This window comes from Chinchilla lanigera, unplaced genomic scaffold, assembly GCF_000276665.1.
Source record: "Chinchilla lanigera isolate Chin_1 unplaced genomic scaffold, ChiLan1.0 scaffold00039, whole genome shotgun sequence".
Classification (NCBI taxonomy): Eukaryota; Metazoa; Chordata; class Mammalia; order Rodentia; family Chinchillidae; genus Chinchilla; species Chinchilla lanigera.
Window position 1 is genome coordinate 14,787,084 of NW_004955440.1, and position 24,002 is coordinate 14,811,085.

General features: G+C 45.8%; 1 protein-coding gene across 1 annotated transcript in view; it reads left to right on the plus strand.

Annotated features, from left to right (window-relative positions):
- Kif5c (kinesin family member 5C) overlaps nt 1-24,002 on the plus strand; it is a gene marked incomplete at its 5' end in the record, with an annotated part of 99,160 nt that overhangs the window by 32,153 nt on the left and 43,005 nt on the right. Inside the window, 4 exon segments of the mRNA XM_013517505.1 lie at nt 5,833-5,981; nt 15,884-16,059; nt 20,463-20,531; nt 22,184-22,390. Coding sequence (XP_013372959.1) covers nt 5,833-5,981; nt 15,884-16,059; nt 20,463-20,531; nt 22,184-22,390 — 601 coding nt within the window.

Sequence of the window (24,002 nt, forward strand, 5' to 3'; positions counted from 1 at the left end):
ACCCTGTGCAGAGAGCGCCCCGTTTCTGTGCCCGTCTCACACACTGTTCAGAGCACGGAGTCACACACTGCAGACTCACTCTAGGTGTTGAAGGTGCAAGGTTGTCTTGAGCTCCTTACTCAAATGCCAGTGCTGTCCCGAGCACCTGGAGAACAAAGGGAGGTGCTGGAACCTGAGGCGTGAAGGTACCAAGAACACGTCTGCTGGCTCTTACAACGAGATTGAAATCACAAGAAGAAGCTCCAAGTGTAGGCAGCATCGTATCACTTAGAGCCGCTTGTGGCCAGTAAATAGGAGAGAAGGAAGTCCTTCAGGAAAGTGGAAGGGCTCACTAGGACGCAGAGTGATCTGAACAAGAGGTGTAGGTGTGTCGTGTCTGTCCCCCTGTCCCCCAGCACCAGGTGCCAAATTACACAGACGCCTTTTCACAGTGTGAGGTGTGGGTTAGCCTCTCAGCCGGGGTATGTGCTTCCAAAGGTGTAAGCTACAGATTCAGCAAAGGAGGAGCGAGTGGTGCTGGGAAAGAAGTGAAAGCTTGAGTGTCATTGTCAAGGTACTGCTGGCTTTTGGGGCTTCCGTTGTCCGTGGGTTGTGTTTGGTCTGCCTTCTCCAAGGGGGGTTAGTGTTTATTAGCTCTGCAGCCTTTTGAAAGCTCCGGCCTGGCTCCCTCCCTGGAGTGGAAAAGGATTTCTGTGCTACTGAAGTGGTGCTTGCATCTCTGACGCAAGCCAAACAAAGAGAAGCTGCAAAACAGGCCTGCGATGATAATGGCTCGCTCACAATTGGGCTCATGTTTACTAAACAGATCTTGCTGTTAGACCTGAAACCTAAGATCCATTCACAGTTCTTGCACCAAACAGCCTTTGATTGGGGCCTGGCTCAGTGCCTGCCAGGTTCGAACTTGTGGTATAGCGTTTATATCTGTAAACACATTTGGGGCTCTGGGTAAAACCTGAGAGCTCTTAGAAAGGAAGACCCAAGACCTTTTCGTGCTCCTTTCTTTGTGAATGATGCGGTCAGTCTGTATTAATTGAGTCATTTCACAGCCAGTTTGAGTAGTAAGTGGCTAGAAAAGGGCTCCTGTGGGTCATTGACTTGTTAGCATGATCAGATGGTTTGCTATTGCTAACAGTCTGCACAATGATGTTTGATCATCCATGGGCCACATCCATGACCGTGGTCCCATGAGGGTGTATCACCTAGTGGCACACTCTAGGATACCTGTACACTCATGAAATCACCTGATGCATTCTCGGAATGTGTCCCGTTGCTAAGCAGCACAAAACTGTATCTTTAGCTAGACAAAAATTGTAAAACTTGCCTTAGAGCACGTCTTAATTTCCACTGTCATATTTCTGCTGTCGTATGAATTTTATGTTTCCTCATGAGCCATCTGAAAGGTACACGTGTGGGCCTGTGCACAGCCCCCAGGTCATGGCCACCTGCAGGCTGGTGTCAGGATCCACACTGCTTCACCCTTTGAGAGTCTTGATATAATGCTCTGTAGTGTGATTACAGCCGGAAAGTACGTGGAAAATACCAGAGTCAAAGGCCTGGAAAATGATAAAAATAAATAACGTGTACAAGGCAAAAAATAAAGCAAGAGACCTACTCTAATGGCAACTAGCTGAATATTCACAAAGGAGGGAAGTACATTTTAAATAGCAAAATTAAGTAGGAGCTAATGGTTATTAGGCTCTTTAGTCTCCAGATTTGCTAATATTCACAGTAAAAAGAAAAGGGAATTGTGGATATCCTATACCCTTTCACTCTAGGCCTCTTAGGGGAATGAAGGACTGAAACCCTCTTTATTCCTCTTGCAAGATTGTTTTCAACATCATAGAAAGGAGAATATTTGTTCTATTAAAAAAAAAAAAAAACCTCTTTGGGCACAGAAATTCAGTATCTTTCTTAGTAACTAGTTTATTCCCCGATCTGGAAATTCTTGTATCTCCTATGATTCCTTTCTAAATTGGCTTATTGGCTTTTCTAGTCATTTTTAGTGAGTAGAATGTATATATTGCAAGCATAAACTTGAGTGTAAAGTTTGTAATTATTATTATTATTTTTTTACAAATGCACATCAAAGTAGCCACTGGCCAGTGTCTTACAAGCCTCTCTCTTACACCCCCGGCTCTCAAGGACCACGGCCATCCTGGCTTCTGTCAGCATGGGTCAGTGTTGCCTGTCCTTGAACTTCATATAAAGGAGATCACATAGTGCTGTTTTGTATCTGGCTGCTTTTTGCACCGCTGTGTCTGTGAAGTTAATCCATATTGTTAGATGTAGTAGTTTATTTTTAGCAGTTATGTACTGTTCAGTAGTTTGAATAGAACATGTATGTATTCATCCTACCGTTGATGGGCATTTGGATTGTTTTCATTTTGGGGCTATTATATGACACTGATTGCCATGCCTTTGAGTGAGCGTATGTCCTTATTTTTCTTGGGTTGAGTGGAATTTCTGGGTCATCGGGTATGATTTATTTAGCTCTAGTAGATACTACCAAACATCTTCCAAAACGATAGTAGTAATTCATACTCTTTTCAGTAGCAGCTCAGTGTTACGGTCGCTGTTCTTCTGCACCAAAGGTTTTCATTTTTAAGCTGCTTAAATGAGGGGTCGGGGATTTAGCTCAGCGGCACAGCGCCTGCCTGGCAAGCGCAAGGACGTGAGTTCGATTCCCGGTACCGGAAGAAAAACAGAAACAAAAACAAAAACAAAAAAGCTGCTTAAATATATTTAGTCATCCTGTTGGATGTATAAATGCATCTCCTTGTAGTTTTAAGTTGCGTTTCCCTCCTGGTTAATGATGCTAAGCACCTCCTGTTTTTAAAATGTAGTCAAGTTTTTGCTTAGTGTTTCTTATTGACTTAGCGGAGTTGTTCTGGGCCAGTCCTTTGTCAGGTTTTATATATGTATTGTCTCCCACTTTATGACTTACCTTTTAACTGTCTTAACGGTGCTTTTAGTGAAGACAGGTTTTTAATTTTAATGAATTTAATTTTATGTCCTATTTAAGAAATCTTTGTCTACCACAAAGTCTCCTTTTCATATTCTCCTCTATTTTCCTCTAGAAGTTCTATTATTTTACCCATTTGGAATAGAATTTTTATATGCTATGAGAGGCCTACTGGCATATATTGAAAAAATTGCCCCTGCTCACCCTCCTGTAGAGGTACCTTTGTGCTAGAGCAGACGACCGTGTGTCTGTTCCTTGACTGTCTATTCTGTGTCTTCTCTGAAATTTCTGAAACTTCATGTAATCAGTTTCGATTGTTGGGACTTTACCGGCATCGATATTCAGTCCCCCAGCCTTGATCTCCCAGATTGCCTTGGCTTTCCTTGGCCTTTTCTTTTGCTGTGCATTTCAGAGGCAGCTTGCCTGTTTTCTGTACATACGCACACACAAACCGCCTGGGATCTGTGTGGATGTTTTAAACCGTGCAGCGATTCCGGGAGCGGTAACCTCTTTCTCCGTCAGTAGTAGCGATTCTTTCAGTTCTGCCTTTGCAGGGTGAGAAGGCATTGCCCTCCGCCTAGTGTGGGGCCGAATGAAGTCGAGTGACCCAGCATGAGACACGGTTTCCCACTGTTGACTGGCTTCCAAGTGGGAGCTGTGCTGTGTAGCTTCTCTCTACACCGCTACACCTTTTCCATGCCCTTCTGCTCTGCTTTGTGCCCTGGAGGGTGACCGGTCTACACTACTGCAGCGCGTTTCCTTGCCCCTGGTTCAGTCAGTGAGGAGTATGGACAGGTGACTTGAAGGGCAGAAGAGAATGAGGCCAGGGTCCTCCCTGCAGGGCATTGCGTGCTGGCTGCGCCCTGGAGCAGGGGTTGTTAGAGCTCCCTCCCAGAGGCTGTTCTCTGCCAGCTCTCTGCGCCTCTGCCAGTCTGACAGTGACAGTGGCTCTCCTCACCCGTGTAGGGGGTACCACACCTCGTTATTTCCTGCTCCTTTTTTGTGCCTTTGGTACACTCTTTCCAAACTCGAATTCCAGTTGGAGGAGGTCATCTGTTTCCTGCCAAGATGCTGATTACTACAGAAGAAGAAGAAAAATAATTTTCTGCTCAGCTCTAAAAAGAGCTTTGAGAATGCGGGCCCGATGTGAGGAGGGTCCCCTGGCCGGGTCTGCTCGAAGAATGTACTTCTGCCAGACCTGCCTGCACGCAGCGGAGAGACCCCATCTTTCTCCTTTGGGTGTTATTTGCTATCACCGAGGGACTCTTTGTAATTTAAAACATCAAATCAGCAGTCTTGAAGTGTCCTCTTCAATGATAAAAAGCCTTTCAGCCACGGGTTATTTTTCACTTTCCCGCTTACTAAGTTGATAAGGATGCAGTGGGTGTTGTGCTTGAATCTGAGAAACGTTCTCAGCACTGCCTGAGGACGGAAGAAGGCGAGGCGAGAGTGTCAGACTGGAACAGACTTTAAAGTAGTAATAAAATTGCTGCTGTTCAAAAAATTAGAGTTGAAACACCTCTGGGGACAGCAGCCTCAAGCTACTACAAATGGGAGCGAATTATACTAATTCTTTAGTGAGGCTTACATTGAGGTCATTTGACTCCTCTTTTGACGGTGGGTTATGTAGTTGTCTGCTTTAGGAATTAGTTTTTGGAATGACATCTGTAGTGCTGGTGAGGATTGCTGGATTTCTTGCACTAAAATAGAAACCACATCCAAAATATCATTTGATGACAACAGTAATTAACCCGATCACACATCTGATCATACTGGCAAATATGATGGTACAAGAACTGTTCGCATAGCAACTAAAACAGGATGTCACATGGGGTTTTACCTTCAGCAGTAAATAATGGTAGACTTCTACTGTGATGAATTGCCTTTTTAGTAAGACAAAGGTATTACGGGTTAATTTCTGTGTGCACCCCTAGGTGAATTGTGTCTTTGGTTTTCACTGTCTCCAGGGCCAGCTGCTGATTTGCTTTTACCAGTGGCTCCCTTGGGTTGCGGTCCAGCTTCCGTCTATGTGTCACTCAAGCTCACCCTTCCTCCATGCCCCGGCCATATGCCCCGGGAGATCACAGCATCTCTGATACCAAGAGTGGCAAAACAGTGGCCATGAAACTTGTTTGTCCCACATGTTATTAAAAGTTTTAAATTGGGAAGTACAAAAATCTCAATTGAAAAATCTCAACTTTTTTTGAAAAGTGGGATGACCTGAGAAGAGTGGGCCCTTCACCCCAGCATGGTGATGATCAGCGGTGATGGGAGCAGACAGCAGGCCGCCGTGGTGTCCTTTGCCGGCCTTGTTTGCTTGTGCGACCCACCTATGGAGCATTTGTTGATGTGTGCTTAGCACATCAGGGATCATTCTGCATGTCAAATTTGAGTAAGAGAAAGGAGTGTGTTTCATGTTAATTGCTGATACAAGAAACCTAAGCTCCAAGAAGCCAGCGAGCTTACCTGTTTGTCTTGGTATATCCTATCTCATAAACGTTTGTTGAACTGAAATATTGGGAAGATGAACCTGGCAGTGGTATGCAGGATGCTTAAAGGAAGATGCTGAATGTGGGAAAAGGGTTGTAACCTTAAGCAGGACTGAGAACACACGGAGACAGTGGCTGAGGGAACTGCATACGCAGAACCTTGAGAGACAGTGTGGATAAAAGTCCATTGGATGGAGAGACTGGTGGATGGGCAGGAAAGGAATGAAAGATGGTTTTGGGGCCCTCACAAGTAGTCGTGCCGTTAACGCAGTTAGGAAGTGCACATTCCTTTGGATGTGAAGACTCTGAGGATTATTTCCATTGACTTGACAAGTGCTAATAGCTATACTCAGAATTTTCCCCTTACATTTTTAATCACAGAGCCAAGACCATCAAGAATACAGTCTCTGTGAACCTGGAACTGACAGCAGAAGAATGGAAGAAGAAATATGAAAAAGAGAAAGAGAAAAACAAGACCCTGAAGAATGTCATCCAGCATCTGGAAATGGAGCTGAACCGGTGGCGGAATGGTGAGGAGGCACGCGGGGGAGGAGGCGGCGTGAGTGGTGCCTTCTCTGGCCTGTGGCCCCTGGCTGCTGGGAGACGCTTGGGATCATGGTTGAGCGTGGTCTGGCCTTGCGATGACTGTGGACAGAGGGTGTTTCCTTTTCCCATGATGCCTCACCTCCACGCTGTGACTTGGCTGCACACACTGGGGCAGGGAGGCAGCTATTCCCAAGGTTGCTGTAGCTCATTCCCAGAGAGATTGCGTCTGTCTGTTCCTGCCCTTCACTGGCTCGTCACCCTGCTTGAGGTCTGGAGGGCAGTGCCTGAGGCTCTGTGGTTTTTGGAAAATGCCATTCTCTCTGATGAGTTTCATCATTGATGGGGGTTAAAAGTCCCCTCTGGCTAATACTTGGCCTCTTTGTTTTTACACCTCACTCATAGTCATGCTCTGCTTCTGCAGAGACAGAAATAGAGGGCTCCTGAAGAAGCCCTGTGCTAAAACGGAGCCTTTCAGGCTGGTTTCGTGACTAGTTTTCCTTTTTCCCCCAAAACATTCTCTTTGGTTTGTTCTACTGGGAGAAAATATCTCAGAGAGCTGACGTGCAGCGGGTGGGTGGGTTGTGGGTGAGGCGCTAGGAGGGGTTTCCAGATTCAAGTGTAGACAGATTATTTTAGTGACTTTAGCATTGTGATGGAGGTTAGAAGGTAGAATTTTATTTTTTTCCCCTCCCTGAAATAAGGCAGGTTGGTGTGTGTGTGTAGGGGGCTGGTGGATAGTTGGAAGTTGTCCTTCAGATCTGCGTAAGCAGTGTGCCTCTCTGGTGCGGCCACAGACGTCAGCCCTGGGGGAGCATAGAAGCTGGGGCGCTGCAGGTAGCACCACCTGTTTATAGCTGCAGAGAGAGCAACAGGCCTCGTAATTATATATTTGCTGCTGCCTTTTGCTAGTAAAGTTGGGGTGTCAATGAGCTGCTGTTTAATTGCAAAACAATTACGTGGCCAATGAGAATTCAGAGAGGATCAGGAAATGACCTAGTAGCCTAAATAACAGGATTCTTCTCTTTTCGGAAGAGTTTCTAGCTGCACATGTGTTTCAAAAGCTGTAAGAATAATTGAATAATTCAGCACCTGGGGTTGTTGGATGATCCCAGGCATTTTGGCAGGAGTAGGAGGCTGGGAGGGTGGAAGGCAAGATGGGGAGCGGCTGTGTGAAGTTTAATTCTATTTCTGGAGTTCTCTTGGGTCACTTCTCTGTTGGATGACTGGGACATTCAGTCAGGCCTTTTGGTGCAGGGTTGCAGGGCAGGCCTTCGATGCGCTGGCCCCTGGGCAAGGAGCCTTGCGCTTCTCCATCCTTTCCCAGGTCCTGCCAAGCTGTAAAATCCAGTTCTTCCTGCATCAGTGCTGCCCTCTGGGGTCTGCCCCCTGCCTCATTTGTCTGACTCACTGCATGCTAAGGTCCTCTCGGGCATCTATCCTGCTCTTGGCCTTTTTGTTTGGCATTGTTTTAACTGATTTTTCCACTTCACCTACCTTGAAAATGTACTCAAAAATTTACTGTTTTCTGTGCCGTTGGGTGAGATTCTGTGTAGGCCCTGCAGTTACATAATTAGGGAAAAGTAAGGCATGGTTTCTGGCACATCATAGAACTGTAATAAAAGTATGTGAAATAAACTTTATTTAATATGGGTGCTGGAGATGAAAGGGTAGGCAGTCAGATGTGAGCTCTGCTCTGAGCAGGAAGATAACTCCAGTCATCCTTGCGGTGTGTGGTGACCGTCCGTGTTGCATACCAAGAAGGGGAAGTATGTGGTGCCAGGAGTGACAGCAGCTGGGGCCTGACCTCCGATGAGAAGCCACTGAAAGCTTCTGGAATGAGCAACATAGGCAGCAGAGCTGACAGTAGCAGCTTTTAGCGGGGTGAGTTAGGAGATGTGGGATGAAGGTGGGGATGCAGCTGGGAGAACCCAGTTAGTTTACAATAGCTCTGAGGGGGAGAGGCCGGTGTGGCGTGTCCAGGGTCCGAGGTGGGCTTGGAGTAGATATGGATGGTCCCAGAGAGATTTGCATTTCTGAAGATCCGCTGGTTGTGTTGGGGAAAGGACTGATTGGGCAGAGTTTGCTGAGGGGGGAGCTGGAGGTGGCTGAGCTGAGAGACAGGGCAATAGAAGCAGGAGAGGTGAACGGGCCTGAGCGATTCTTGGGAGGAGAAGTGAGCAGGACTGGGTGAAGGACTGGGTGTGAGGTGTCAAGAACAGCTCCGTGGTTTCCGTCTAGGTCAAGCTGCAGGAAGGGCAGAACCATTCCCTGAGACCCGAAACGGGAGAAGAGCCAGACTGGGGGTGAGGGAGACAAGGCAGGGAGTCGCAGCGTGGTGTCTGGGGAGACTTGAGCGGGGAGTTAGGTCTGAGATCTTCTTGCCTGAGCTGGAGAGAGACGGTTGCGTATTGTCAGCCTTGGTTCATGACTGAAGGCACAGGCCCTGCGGACCGTGTGGAAGGTGTATGGGAAGCCGAGAGCAGGGAGAGGTTTGAGGGAGCCCCGCCGCTCCCATTACTGTGTCACCACCGAGTAAAGCAGGGCTGGGGAAGGGGAGGGATTCTGCAGAGCCCTCTGTCCTTCCAAATTAGCACTTGCGTTTTAAAGGTGGTTTTTCTTGGGCAGAGTTCTTGAACGTAGAGAACCTGTGATGACACAGATTTCAGGTTGGACAGAGGGTGCTTAGGGGCAGTAAGGAGACATGGAGTGGCCCTCGACCAGCAGCGAGTGCAGAGCTGTCTCAAGGATTAGCTGCTTCACACTCGATGTGCAGCGGATGTCATACATAAGACAAAGCAAGCCAGGCTTTCTGTTATATTCCCAGGGCTGGGTCTTTAATCCTGCAGCAGTAGCCCTTAAGGTGCCCAGAGGTTAGACCTCTCCCTCAAGGGAATCTGTCTCTGGTAGAGGCGTGTCTGATCTGAGGGGGGCCTGACTCCGAAGTTCATTCTCTTTTGTCTTAGGTATTGCCTGTACATGGACGTAGCACTAGTGAGTTGCGTGTGGGCTAGTGAGAGGAGTCTGAAAAATTCTACTCCAAAGAAGCGGAAACTGGAAGCACTGTAAAGACCTCCTATGTGTCAGGTCCAATTCCTTATAGCTGAAGGCGCGAGGGGATGGCTGGTGGTGTAGACCAGAAAGTGGGGCGTTGTGGGGGACAGGGAAGAGACAGCGCCTTCTGCTCAGGTCAGAGTAGTAAGGTACTGGCAGCTTGCTCTTGAAATTTCTCTCTCTCTCACACACACACACACACACACACACACACTCACCTACAGTTGTCCGCTGTAGCTACTTAATTTACCCCAACATTTCCTGAGTATTGATGTTTCCATGTTGGGGCCTGAATGGGCTATGAGAAAGCCTTGTTAATTGTGTGCACTCTCCCAGGAAAAGAGGTTTCTTTTCTTACGTGGTGTGTTTATAATTTAAAAGTGTCACTGCTATCCTCCAGCTGTGAGAGAGCAAGGAAGGAGGAAACAGAGAAGTTCTGTGTGTGTGTGTGTGTTTGTGTGTGCCTTCGTGTGTGCGTGTCTGTGTGCATGTGCATGCTTGTGCTTTCTTTTTCCTACTTGCTGTCATGGAGAATGAGGTATCAATACAAGGGAGGGAAAAATCAATTGTGCTCAGGAAGGGAGGCACGCCTGATCCGATTGGCAGTGCCTGGGTTGGGCCATGGGAGGGGCATGCCCGTTACTTGCCGACATACCCTGGTTTTCCCTGATCCCCTTCTATACCAATTCTCTGGTCCTTGTAGCTTGATGTATGCTGTGGGGTGAGTGTTTGTACCCTCCCCAAATTCAGATGATGAAATCTTACCCCTCAAGGCGATGGCATTGGGAGGCAGGGCCTGTGGGAGATGCTTAGTTTCTGAGGACCCCAGCTCTCCTGTGAGTCCCAAGGGGCCTCGCTTTTTCTCCGCTCTCTGTGTATGTGAAGACGGAGTGAGCAGATACCATTAGCAAACCCAGAGGAGGACGCTCCCCAGACCTGGACCGTGCTAGCATTCTGACGAGGGACTTCTGGCCTCTGAAAACGTGACAGTAAATATCTGATGCCCAGAAGCCCGCCCAGTCTATGGTACCAGTTATGACAGCGCCAGCCGGTGAGGCAGGGGAGGGCCGCATCTGCGTTCAGGACAGGCGGTTCTTTCTGCAGGACACAGCTGAACCTTGATCCTCGGAGCGAGCCCTGCACACTCTGCACCAACCCTTACTTCACTTCTAGCATTGCTGTGAAGCCAGCATGGCTCTGGGCCTGTGCATTGTGCCTTAAGGAGAGCAACACTGCGTTTAATAAAGGAGGCAGGAGAAGGGGCCGCTGGCCCGGGCCAGGACCTCTGTGTGCCAGTTACTGCTTCTGCATTGTAAGTGACAGAAATTGACCCTGCCCAGGTTAAACAAGAAGAGAGCGTGTTAGAAGGATCAGAGTGATTCGCTCTGAATAAAAACAAAAAACGAAAAACCAAACAAAAAACCCACAAACAGCTAAGGAAGCAGATTTGGGCAGCCAGAAACTGGAGCTGATACAGGCAACAGAAACACATTGTCAGGTCTCATAGGGCTGTGCCTGGATGTATCCTCTCGAGATGTTTTCTGTGTCCTTGCATTTTAAGTGTTGGCGTGCTGGAGGCCCGGGATAGAGGCGGGAACGCTGGGCGTGGTGGTGTGTGGGAACACTGGCTAGGAAAGGACAGGGCACATTGATAAACTGTCTGGTTAAGGCTACCGTTGCAGGGATGGTTTCTCAAAAGGAGGTTGAGGTGCTGCTATGAGAACGGGGTTGGGTGGCTGAAAGTGACAAATGCCCCCCACACTGTAGTATGACGGATTGTGGGCCAGAATTAAACACCGCCTTTCATCAGGTCAGGAGGAACTGCTGGCGCTTGAGCCTCCTGGAAATGTGTTCACCAGCTTGCTTAGGGAACGGATAGATGGAGGGGGCGGTGGCCGGATAATGGGCTTCTCTTAAGCTCTGTTGCTTTGTTGATCATACCGTGGAAAGGGTTTGAGCAAGCCTGTGTAGTTCACGGGGATCGATTTAGATAGCTGGATCTGGGCGCATTAGCAGCCCCGGAACTTCCACCTCGCCTCGATCAGGAAGGCTCTGCACAGGAGGAGGTGGAGGAAGGACCGAAGGACAAGGTTACGCCTTGCAGAGGTGGCTAGGTCCAGCTTTCCCATGGCTACTAGGTTATTCTCAATGTGTGCTGATCTCTGACACTTCGAATTTTACACTTAGAAAAAATTTTTTCATACAGGCTTAATTCAGTAAAAGGAAGACCTGAAATTCCAGGTGACAGGGAAACTATGACCTGGCACTCTGGTGTATCTGCAGAGTCTCTTGTCTTGAGTAATTAAATACAGGATTAAATAAGAGAATGGATGTGGATTTGCCCCATCTGAGGAAATCATGCAAATAAATGCTTTCACCATAGTCTGAGAAGGCACGGAAGAGTTGGTCATCTCTAAAGCAGATTTGTTTTCCAAGTTCAAAACCTGCCAGGCTGGCGGGGGTTGACCAGTAACTAGTTACTGGTGCCAGCGGGGTTCTTTGGAACTTGGGGACTTTTGTGGCATAAAATTAGCTCCTTTAGCATTAAATCTATAGAATATGCTGCCCCCCCCTCGGATTCGTGATTGTTGTGTATTGGCAAAAATTAGCATCTCATTCGGGACGTGGAATTTGCTAGGCTTTCATTCTTCCTTTGAGAGCACAACCAAGCAGTAAGGAAATACTGACGGCTTGGAGAATCTTGCAGATTGTTCAAGAGGTCACGACAGGAAAGAGGACGTAGAGTCCCAGGTAACCAGTTTCTTACAGAATCACTCTAGATGGGATTAGAGAATGTCTTAAGCTGCTTATGGTATTTTTAGTAGCTAGGGTGAAGGATGCTATTTGCATGCAAAATCATCTCCTAAAGGAGTGCTTTTTTTTGAACCTCACATTTATATAATGACATCTTGTGGCCAGCTGCTTTACCCATCTGGCTACTTAAAGATTTCCTTTTAGTTTCTTTGATACAGAAATTACTTACTGCTGGGTTTGCCACCGGTCCTATTTAATGGGTATTAAAACAAAACACCTCATTTGCCAGATCTATGGTGGTTTCTGGCGGAAGCTATGAGTGACCAGCAAATCTCTGCCCTGGAGTTGTTGAGAGAATGCAATTACCTTTCTGTGTTCTCCTGAGGCTGTAGGAAACCCAACTTATGAAAAGGAAAACTAGCTTGTTGCTATTTCATGTGTGAAATTTTAATGAATTCCTGGCAGTCTAATGGTTTTTTTTTTTTTAAACACACACACATACACACACAAAAACCTATTTTAGAATTTTTAACTAATAGACCTAATGAGAATTTTTGATTAGTCTGTCATTTTGTCTACTGCAATTGATGGATTTCAGTTTTTTGTAGAAATGTCGTTTATGCTCTCTGGGGGTTTGCATTTTATAATTAGAATGCTCTGCAGGCCTGATAGGTATGCTCCGAGTAAATGCTCCTGTGTAAACACAAATCTTTTTAGTCCTTAAAAGGTAATTACATCTGACAATACTAAATGCCAGGATGCTTATTTAAAGAAGGGGAAGGTTTCTGGTGTGTGTGGGGGGAGCCTTTCAGTCTAGAAAAGAAGATGCTTTACAATAATATAACCTCTTCCTCTTAGACAGCATTGATGAGCCTCAGGGGCTAGACTGAAAGAAAGCTGCCTTTCATGCAGAGAGCCAGAATGAAAGTAGGAGATCCTCTTTCTTTGGTGTCCCTTTCTCCTCCTCCCACCGTGCGTGTGAGGTCCCTGTTCCTCCAGGGTTAGTCTGCAGCTGTCTTCCTTGTTAAAATCAGTCGTTCCGAATCACCTTGAGGGGGCTCCTCTGGAGATTCGGTCCACCACGGTGCCGGGAATATTCTCGATTAATGTGGTGAGATCGCCATGGAGACAGATTGCCTGGTGTCAGGTCTTGCCTGGTGTTGGGAATTTACAGTCCCCTGACATCTTTGTGCGCTGGACAGTGCAGCTACCAGGGGCGCTTCTGGAAGTCATTTTCTCAGTCCTTTCAAGGACAGTGGTGTTTGGGAGAACAGTGCTTGGTCCCTCTCGGGCCAGGAGCTGTGCTGCTTTTGTTTTGGCATGTTGCTTCTTTGTTCTGCTCTGCCTGAATGGCGGCTGCAGAAAATAATCTTGACTGCCTGACCTTTAGAATACAGACCGGCAGGCTCGCTATTTAGGTATGGCTTTGTGAGAGACGTGCTGACGCTTTGGTTCAGGGTGTTGTTCAAGCAAAGCCACAAAGCAGGCTTATGGGTTTCAAACATTGTTTTAATAGTAATAAAAATAAACCTGAAAGGGACTTACATACCTATGTCATACTTTATTTTTGGAACTGAGGTCCAACCACAAAGGTATTGGGAAGACACTAGAAATATTAATCCTAGGATAGTAAAAATGTATCTGCCAAGTCTAAAATGTCACACATTTGTTAGGGGGAAGGGGGAAGAGGTGGACGTTAAATAATAGCACCCTTTATGCCTTTTACATATACTACCTTCATTTATTTTTAGAGCAGCCTGGTGGTAAAGCCATTATTATCTCCTCTTCTTTACAAAAAGCAATCAAGAGGTTAAACAGGACATGAATTTGTGATTAATCAAGCCTGTGAGAAGACACAGTTTGGCTTTAGTGTCCTGCCACAGCCCTGGGGATATTTATGAGAGTCCACTGATCACTTTCAGGGTTCCCTGTAGCAGCGCTTGAAGTGCGATGGGTCTCTGTAATGTAGGACATCGCCACTCTTCGGTGATAGGGTAATTCCTTAGCACAGGTAGAGGGTACCTTTCTGGGAGTCAGGCCTGTGGCTTGGGGTTAGAACAGGTTATTGGCTGCTATGTCAGCGGTGCGTCCTTGGCCACTTCCTGAGCAGATAAATCAAAAAGCACACTGGGAAAATTCTTAGTTTATCCCAGCATCATCATGTCACTGCTGCTCCAGCCATTTGAAACCAAGGATCATGGGAGAAATGTCTTATCTTTTTCCTTGGAGTGAATTAGCCTGTGGGTAATAGTCTGGCTGGCTTCTGATCCAGTACAGTTAAGAATCTACCTTCATCCATCATGCTTGAGCTAAAAGGTCAGCTCATAGTGCACTGGGTTGCCCTATTTCCAAATTTCAGAAATTGTATGAAAAATTAGAGGTAAGTAAAAAAACCAAGCAGAGAAAAGACATCTGCCAGAATGTTAGTGGTACATTTTTCTGGAGAAGGAACAGAATTAGAAGGGAAGGCAAGGGCTTTAAAGGTTTAATGTATGCTCTGTATTGCTGGAGTTACTAAGAATGTGTCCTGAATAATTTGTGTGGTTGGAAAATTACCTCTCTCTCTCTACTTTTATAGCCCATGAATTTCATAGGCTGTAGAGAATATAGATCCTTTAATTGGATGAAATCCAGTCTGCACAGTAAGGCTGTTGATGGATGTTTTAAGGCAGGAATTGGAGTTGAATGAAATATTGACTTGGTTTTGGTTCAGTTCAAAGGCTACTCTGATATTCTGATTTTGTTCCAGGTCAGTAATTCTAGAAAAAGCTTTAGGTACAGTAAAATTTAGTCAAAAAGGGACAGGGGAGCATGCTCAGTTTGTATTCAGCAAAGCAGTCATTCATGTAAGGTATGGCTTCCCCTTGCTGCTTCAGGGGGAACTGTGATTAAAAAAATGAAACTTGGTTCACAGTGTTCAGGTGAGCTCCTTGGAGCATGAGGTACACTGTTAAGGAAGGCTTAGATTAGGATCTTGATTCTTCTGTTTTTCTTTTTTTTATTTCCTTTTGGCTCAGGGCAGTTTGCCTGGGGAATTTTCACAAACTGGGTTTCGTGGGCTGTGCCCCTGGGTGGTGTTTGGAACATGGCGGACAGTGACGGAGCGTGAAGTTGATGGTAAACACTGTACTAGAGAAGTGGGTTTGAATTGGGTTTGCTTTTCAAGAGGACAGTGGACAGACTCAACTGGACCAAGTGGTTTTCAGTGGGCTCCATTACATGGGCTTTGACTTCGCAAGATGACTCTCTTGTTGGGGATGGCCATGAGCTACCTTGAGAAACGCAGCTTTTCCTCAGTTTGCATTGTTAACTTTAGTGGTGTTTTCTCTGAAGACCCTAATAAACTCTACTCTGCAGGCTGAAGTGATAGGTAGGATCTCTGCATGATAGTCTAGATTGGCTGCTTTTTCTTTTCCTGGGACGAGCTGACATCACAGAAAATTAATTCTATTTGAACTTTTCAGCAGAGCCAATTAATTCTGACTTCCTCGGGGAGAAATTGGTGGTGGAAAGTGCATTTTCACAGCATTAGTAGGAGTCCTTGGGTCCGGCTGCCCTGCCTTCCTCACGCAGGCTCAGAGATGGTCCAGTTTTGAGGATTTGGAGCCTGTGGTGTTCTCTTTAAACAATGGGGATGTGTCCCTTGATTTGGCTGTTTCTATTAATGAGACAGGAACATAATTAACTGGTAATTAGGATGCCTCAGAGATCTGTTTCCCTTTGAGTCGGTCACTGGAAAGAATATAATTCTTGTAAAACCCCAGCATATTTCTCAACAAAAGCAAAGTAAATGCACAAAATTGGAGGCATTGCTGTAAGTTGGGTGACTTAAGAGCGTGTACGGTCAGTGGAACCAGCTGATTTGTTATGCATCTAAAGGGAGGGGGACTTCTTCCTTAGTCTAACTGTGGCCAATTAACGGTGACCTTTGTCGTCTAAAAGAAAGAACAGACTTTCCCTGTATATAACAGCTCTTCCTTGGGTCCTCTGTGTATTTTAGCAACAGTGACTCTTAGAACTCTTCCCAGAGGGCTGCATACTTGATTTGTTTAATCTTCAGCTCCTCTTGGATGTTTTGCAGGAGAAGCTGTGCCTGAGGATGAACAGATCAGTGCTAAGGACCAAAAGAATCTGGAGCCCTGTGATAACACACCCATCATAGACAACATTGCCCCTGTTGTTGCCGGCATTTCTACGGAGGAGAAGGAGAAGTATGACGAAGAGATCTCCAGTCTCTACCGACAACTGGATGACAAGGTCTGTAGCCAGAAGTCTGTAGTCCTCTGGTTATGAAACCCAGATTGCATCAAGCCCCATGGAACTGCTTAAGGACTGCAGACCAATCTCGATACATAGCTTCCTAATACTGGGTCTTTGCTCCAGATTGTGCAAATTAAAGGAGCTTGACTCATGTGGAATAGAAACCTTCGTGGAACATTCATTGGAAGTTTGATTGGAAGGAGGGTGGTCAAGGTCCTATTTAGAGTCTATTTGTAGAAATTGGACTGAGCTGATTATTATAAGGGAGTGGAGTTGTGGGTGTGTGTGTAGCATTTGTTTATATCGTTTTCTGTCTGAGCCCGTCCCACTATTGGAAAAATCAACAGTGCCTGATCTTGGGCACGGCACGGGGGATGATTTCCCGATCTCAGGAGTGGGTTTAGTCATGTAGCTATGGGGTGAGACGCTAATAGCAGTGCAGACCAATAGCCTTACTTCATCCGGGCAGTTCTTCGCAGCGGCAGAAGTAGTGCAAACATGCTAATTGGAGAAGTTTAATTTTGTGACAGACTTTTGGAATTCAAACAGTCACGTCTATGTGTAAGCTGGAAGAGGAAATACTGAATAGACCTTGAAGAGCATGTATCAATAAAGGTTGAGTTAGGAATAGGAAATTAAACTGATGTTTTATGTGATCTTGTCATATTGCCCTTGGAACATTCTAAACCCTTTCAGTTCATTTCGTCGAGGTTGCCGGTATTTTTAGTGTTACCTTTTTCTGCTGTGGTGCAGTTCAGCGTGCTTGGGGACACCTCTGACTTGGATGAAACGGGTTGGTTATGTTAATGTTGCCATTAATCTTAGAGGCTTCTCTTTTTAAAGCTCAGTGCCTGCTGTCACCTTTACAAGCTGAATGTGAGTGGCTGCCTTAAAGAAGCCAGCTCCTGTTTGCTGCTGTGGGAGTTTGTATACTAACCACAGCCTTAAATCTGGTCACCCTGCCTTTCTGAAAACACATTTGATAAAATATTCACACCCCAGAGAACTGGGTCACTTGCCCTTCGTGTTCTGGGTATACTGTTTTCTTTCATTTCAATCCAGATATTTTATGCAACACCTCAAACTGAGAGAAAAAGGAGATCAATTGTAACTTAACAGTTTATTCAATTCTTAATTTCTCCAAAGAACTGTTATTGTTTAAATAGCAAAGAGAGGCCATATGCATTCTTTTTTCATTTGAAAACTGATGGGCTCATTTTTGTTACTCTATAGAGAGTATTGGAAATGGCCTTATTTACCTTGGCTTCTTGAGGAGCTTTCATGAAGTAGAGAGAAAAATTTTAGAGAGTCTCATTTTGAAATGTAGCAGTGAACCAACCTTAGAGACAGGAAAGTGCCCTCACGCATTCAGTTGGTGTCTTGAGAACAGTTTCTAGAGTGTCTGTCCTGATGGCCGGCTGGGGCGTTTTCTGTTACTTCATTTTCCTGTAGCATAGGCTTCGAGAGCCTGGGAAAGCATATAGTTCTAGGAGAGCATTTGTGTCCGCCTTGGGGGGACACTGAGAGAGAGAGAAGACTCATCCCCAGAGCCTTGGCCTTAAGAGGTCATCAGAGCTAGTGGTCTGCGTCAGTGACTAACTATGGCCTACCTGATTATGTCTGACCAGCTTCATTCTTCTGTGTCTTCTCAGATGTTCTAGAAGATACCTTCTGGTGATATAGGTGGCTTGGTGCTTTGAGAATACTCACATTGGGATATGGTGTCTTCATAGATCACTGAGTGCTAGGACTGAGCATGTCTGGGAGTAGGTGAGACATTAACCTAGGGCTGTCCGAGTTCACGTGGCCTCTAGTGCAGAGCTGGAGTGAGGTTACAGGTCTTCTGACTTCCAGTCTAGTGCTCATCCCGTCTTGGGCTAAACCCTTTAAAGGAGGAACTGGTCAACCCCATTGAATTTTTCCAGGGGACGGGGGTGAAAGAGTACATACTTTCTCCCCAGCTGCCCCCTGTCCCTCTTTGCCGCCCCTTCAAGGGTCTACGACAGCTGGTTTCCCAGGGCAGTGCTGTGTGATGGAGAACTGTCCACTGTGGAGTCAGGCTGGCACTCAGCAGTGCCAGCCCTGGGCTGATGCCCTGCCCTGGCTCGCTGTGCTTTCTCATCTGTAGCACGAGACTCGTATCTGTTACTTCAGAAAGTTGCAGTGAGGATTAAAAGCTTCTTGTACATAGCAAGTGCTCTATAAATATTAGCTCCGTCTTTCGTCTTCTGCCTTTGGGGTCTGTTTGCTTGGGGGAGAAGCCACACTGAAGGGTCACTCGCTCGGTGGTGGTGCTGAACAGGGCTCGAAGCAGAGGCGTAATGCAGATCGGTATCGGCGCTGTCTCATTTGTCCAAAGAAAAGTTAAGTCGAAGTGTAATTCGATTACTTATTCCTCGGATTATCATTGCGACAAAAGCATTCTAATTATTACAGGTGACCAGTGATCTTTTGACAGCTGGGGTTATACATGTTATTTCATAGATAAGGAAACTGAGCTACTAAATTCACTTCTGAAAAGTGCTTTGAGATCTCTTACCCATGAACCAGGATTTTATTAGTTGGGGTCAGCGCGAGTATGGTTAAACATGTCTTAGGAGACTCGCTTGACTGTAGATATAGAATGGATGGCAGGCCTTGTTCTGAAAGGTTTGAGAAATTTAAAAAAAACCCACAGGAAACTATAATAATTCCATAGGAAGCTGCTTTGATAAGGGGTGAACATGGTGTGGGAGACGTCTCTGGCTCGGTGACTTGTGTCCTTACAGTGTAACCTTTGCTCTTCGTCTGCCCCAGGCTGGGCTAGGGGCTTTTGGTTTTTTTGTCTCATCTCTAGAATCCCAGCTTGTCACTTGTCAAGGAGGACGCGTGAGTCTTCAGGCTTTGAAGGAAGACTGCAGAAGAACAAAGAGTTCCCGCCACCATTCCTTTTCCCTCTATTTCTAGTACTTGCAGTGCTGCTCGTTTGTCCCCGGGGAGGGGTGCGGGAGGGAGAGGAGAGGGGGCTCCCTGATGTTAAGCTCCTTGGGTCTTTTATGTTAAGTTGTTTAATATTTATGTGCTGAGAAGCATAAACACAAAATTGTTCCTGGTAACTGACATGCTAAATCTATAAAGTAGAGGAGAAAGTATGTCTTACAAAATAGTTCGCTAGTTGGAGAAGTACCTTTTTTGGTTTTTTGGGTTGTTTTGTTTTGGTTTGGTTTCACTGCGGTGTGATTTCCCTAACTCTCCTGCCAGGAGTCTGTTTACGGAGGAGAGTCCTGGGTGTTTCGTAGAAATATCAGTATAAAGAATTCGGTGGAAATAAGATCTTCGCGAACAAAGGAGGCCAAAAAGATGGTCTCTGCGGAAGAGAAGGGGACACAGAGCCTGTTCTGTGGATTTTATAATGTTCGCATTGTTTGGTTAGGGTTTGTAGCATTGAGTTAACCTGATTCAACATATGCGTAGATGCCACCAAACAGGCTGGGGATACCCGTGGAAGACTGAGCTTCTGAGACGTAGTCCTGCCCTGTACCTGACCCGTGGAAGAGGCAGAGAGCATCAGACAGGGTTTCCTGTGGGCTGCTGATGAGAGCACCTTGGCAGCACCTGACACAAAGAGGAGCTGAATAATTCAGAACTCGATTTGAAAAGTGTTAGCAGATAGAACTTTTCTCCTGTTCCTAATGGGAAGCAGATTGAAGCCAGGTTGTCATTTTTCACAGGCTGTCTTAAAATTTCCTTTGAAATCATGAAAATACTGCAGCAAAGACCAAGTTTTTCGTGCTGTTAGGCGTTGGCCCCTGCGCTGGGGGGGGTGGTATCTAGGGAGAGGCTGAGATGCCTGTGCCAGCCGGGGGTGGGCAGGGACGTGCTGTACTTGGGGCAGCAACACCTAGTGGCAGAAAGTGCGGGTGAGAGCGAATTGCCTCTCCCAGGCCAGCGGCAGCCTGGGAAGGCAGCTCTGACCCTGTGCACTGCAGCTGCCTTCAGAGTGTTTAAAAATGTGTAGGAAAATTAACTCCAGTGGAGAGGGAGAGCTGCTAATGCCAAGGTTAACACTGTAGCGAATGACTGTCCAGTCTTTCTGAGTAAAAGATTTGTTACGGAAATAAATGGACCTTTCCTATCGTGTGGCAGCATTCCTAGTCACCGATGTGTGTGGGAAATCAGCTATCTGGGACGTTAGTATGTTACAGTGCAGGCGGTTAGAGGTTCACCTGCCTGTTTTTTGAATTAGGAATTTACTGTTAGCGTCTTTGTACTGGGAGGGAAATCTCCCAAGTCCCTTTCGGTTCCCATGCCCCGTGTCTCTGGTATCTCAGGGCTGGTATCTTAGTGCACTGTCCTTGGGAAACTAGGGTATCCAAATGACATAACTAACAAAAAAAGTTAAACATGATGTTTCGTTTCAGGATGATGAAATTAACCAACAGAGCCAGCTGGCTGAAAAGCTAAAGCAACAGATGTTGGATCAGGATGAGGTAAAGAATGCGATGAATTCTTTTCTACAAAGTTCTTTTACTACTCCGTATTCGGTGTTCTAGAAATTTAATTTGCCAAGAGGTTTTTTCAAAATCCCTGAATCATTTGGAAATTTCTTATTAGATTGTCTTTCAGTGACTGTTAAAAGCTGGTCTGGGCTGAATTTAGAAAATAAATGTCTGACTCTGTAGAGGTTTGGGGTTTTCAGAGTACATAGCTGCTTGTTCTGCTTAGTCCTGAAAAAGCGGAGACCTCTGTCTTGTGTTTGGGCAGGAACGGTTCTGCCTGCTCATCGCCAGCACTGCTGGCGGCTGTTTTCCCCCTGCCGCTATCCGCTGGCACTGCTCTTTAACAGGGACCATGTTCTCCTCCCGTCCTGTAAGGGGAAAGGAAAGCCCAAACGTACAAGGTAGAAGAGGCGAGAGCAAAGAGGACAGGGCCCTGCTGCACGAGTATGTACTTGATACTCTAAAAAGGAGGCAGGTCGCTCCAGGTGGCGTTCAGTTCTTCAGTAAATGTCTTTATTACATTCCCTTTTGCCAAGTATTTTGCAAACTGGAACCTAAGCAAAGAACAGCCGACCGATCTATCAGACACTGATAATCACTAATTCTCTTGCTGAGGCTCGTCTGAGCATTTTTCTCTTTTTGGTGCTTTCTGCTTCATTGCTAAAATGCTGTCCGTTGGGTCACATGGGGCATTGGCGGCAGATGGCTTGGGTGGATGTCCGCAGCCTCGGCCCTCCGCAGACGTTACTGTCTCTGTGATCATTTCCTTCCTCTCGCTTTTGTTCTCTGTTCCCCTTCATTTCTTCAGTGCAGTGGTTCTGCCCTCTGCCCAAACACTTCCCTGGTAACATTTGGTGTTCGATTTCGCTGCATAGTTAACTGATTTCTACTTGAGGTTTTCCACTGGCTCAGTGTTTTCTGCCCTCTGCCTCACATTCTAATCCTTTCCGTCCCCAACATTGGTGCAGCTGATTGGGATAGACTTCCTTTTTGCTATAGGTCAAAATCTTTTAGCATTTTCTGTTTTTATACTATGGAGGGATTATCTCTGTTTGTTATAGGAAAATCGGAAAATAATAGGAACAAATGTAGTGAAAATATCCATAAGCCCAGGTGCCTATTTTTAACTAGTGTTAATGTTGGGGTATGTCCTTCTGTATATTCATGACGCGCTTTGAAAAAAAAGATTGCTTGCCTTTTAAATAGTTGCGGTTAACTTTGAAATCAACCTGTTTACAATGTGAGATCATGACAATACTTTAAAGGCTACACAAGCAGTTATATAACCCTCAGAAATGATTCCTTATTTTTTGTTTGAATGTGGAATAACTAATCAGTGATTTTTGATGTATAATTCATTCTTTGACCTAAGCATATACAGCTTTAAACTAAAAGAAAAAAAGGAATCAATTTGCATTGTTTATTTTTCTTTTTTGTTTTGGTTGTTTAGGAATAGATTTTTAAAATAATTTAAAAGTCAATCTAACATGTGTGATATCCAGTAAGTAGGGTTTTCTGTCACTGTTAACTTTTCCAAACTGCTTTCTTGTGTCTGGTTTTAGAATTAAGTTTGTTTTGTGTGGAGCACAGCCGATAAACGTTTAAACAGTAGACTCACTGGGTTCATACTGTCCCATCCCCAGCTTTTAGCTTCCACAAGAAGAGATTATGAGAAGATACAGGAGGAGCTGACCCGTCTCCAGATTGAAAATGAGGCCGCCAAAGATGAGGTGAAAGAAGTTCTTCAGGCCCTGGAGGAGCTGGCTGTCAATTACGACCAGAAGTCACAGGAAGTGGAGGATAAGACAAGAGCCAATGAGCAGCTGACAGATGAGCTGGCCCAGAAAACGGTTGGAGCATTTACATCTGGGGCGGGACTTCTTGGCTGCCATTTTTGTACTTGTGTTGATGTTTGTTGGTAGACCCTGGATAGGAAGGCAGTTGGCTGAATGCTTACTCAGTGTTAAACTTTGCTGCATTCTTTGAGTTCCCTTAAATAATTGAATAGTTTCTAGAAATGACTTTGTCCCCTCATCCTGGAACTGCGTATCACAGCTATTTTATGTGCAGAGAGTTTATAACAACAGTAGGATTGCCATGTAGAAAGTCAAGAGAGTGCAAACATTGGAGCTAGAAAAGTCTTGGTTAAAATTTTGACTTCACAACTCCTAGGCCTTAGTCAAGACCTTTGAACTTCTTGAGCATTGATTATTTTATCTGTAGACACGGGAGTACCGCGCTCCTTGGTGTGAGGGTTAGTGACATTTTGCAAAGCCGTCAGCCCCCGACCTGTGCATGTACTGCAGCCTCGGTGCGTGCACCTGAAGAGTTGTTAGGACCGCATAGGAGTGTGGGACCCTCAAAGCAATGAGCTTCATTCTAGTCTGCACCCTCTTGAAGGCAATCCCTTCCTTCCCCTCCACTTCTTGTCTCAGTTATTACCATTCGGAGCCAGGTACTGAGCTGTGCGTGTTTGTTTGCTGTCCTGTTTTTATCCAGGCTTTCCGTCTGCACATTTCCTGATTTTCACGTTCTCTCACTGAAAGACGTGGCTGGTTTTGCACAGCAAACTGGGTCGGGCAGCAGGTCCAGTGGGCACTGGGCAAGGTGGCTAGCAGGGGGCTGTGTCACTTTCTTCTCAGAAGGAGGGGTGGTGAAGCTGGGCGGCTGTCACCTACTGCCCTTAGCACCTCTACCCACTGGCCTGGTATTGTGTGAGCTTGGTCAGCCTGCTTTGTGACAAACCTCGGGTCCTCCTGGGTAAGGAGAGGCTGCAGATGCGGCGGGAAGGAGCTGATTCACCGACCTCGGAGCTGATAGGAGAAGCTGCCCACTTCGTACCCCTAGCTGTGTGAAGGAGCCCTTTCTAATGGCTCCCTGAGACGGGACAGCTGCCTGTATGGATTTAAAAACTTGAAATAAGCAGTTAACAATGCCAAATAAAACAAAACAAATCCATTTGAAAGTCACTTAGGAAAGGAGACTTAAATCTTTTCTACTTCGTGTTTTCTGCTGGCATCTTTTAACTGGATTCTGATTTTGCTTCTCAGAATAATGAAACATTTTCCAGAATACAGTTATTTTCTCTCAGAGTACTATTTTTAGTCAGATCATGAAAAAAAATGCTCTACTTAATTAGCTACATATGGGAGAATTGTATAAATGTCTTTGAATTAAGCTCTCCAGCTTTAGGAGTAGGGGAATTACTGCTTTGTTTGCTGAATTTACACTAAGACATCAAAAGGTGGCTTTTCTGTTGATGTTGAGAGTTATTAAAGATATATACCTTTTGGTAAAGTGCACAAAGGATGGAAAAGAGATGAATTTGTTAAACTTTGGGGATGGAACTTTTGTTACATGTTTCTCTGAGCCGCATTATCTCAGATCCCTTTATTATCATGAAATAGATGGGAATTTGGAAGTGGCCCAGGGACCAGGTTTGTTGGGGAGGGCACTTGCAGG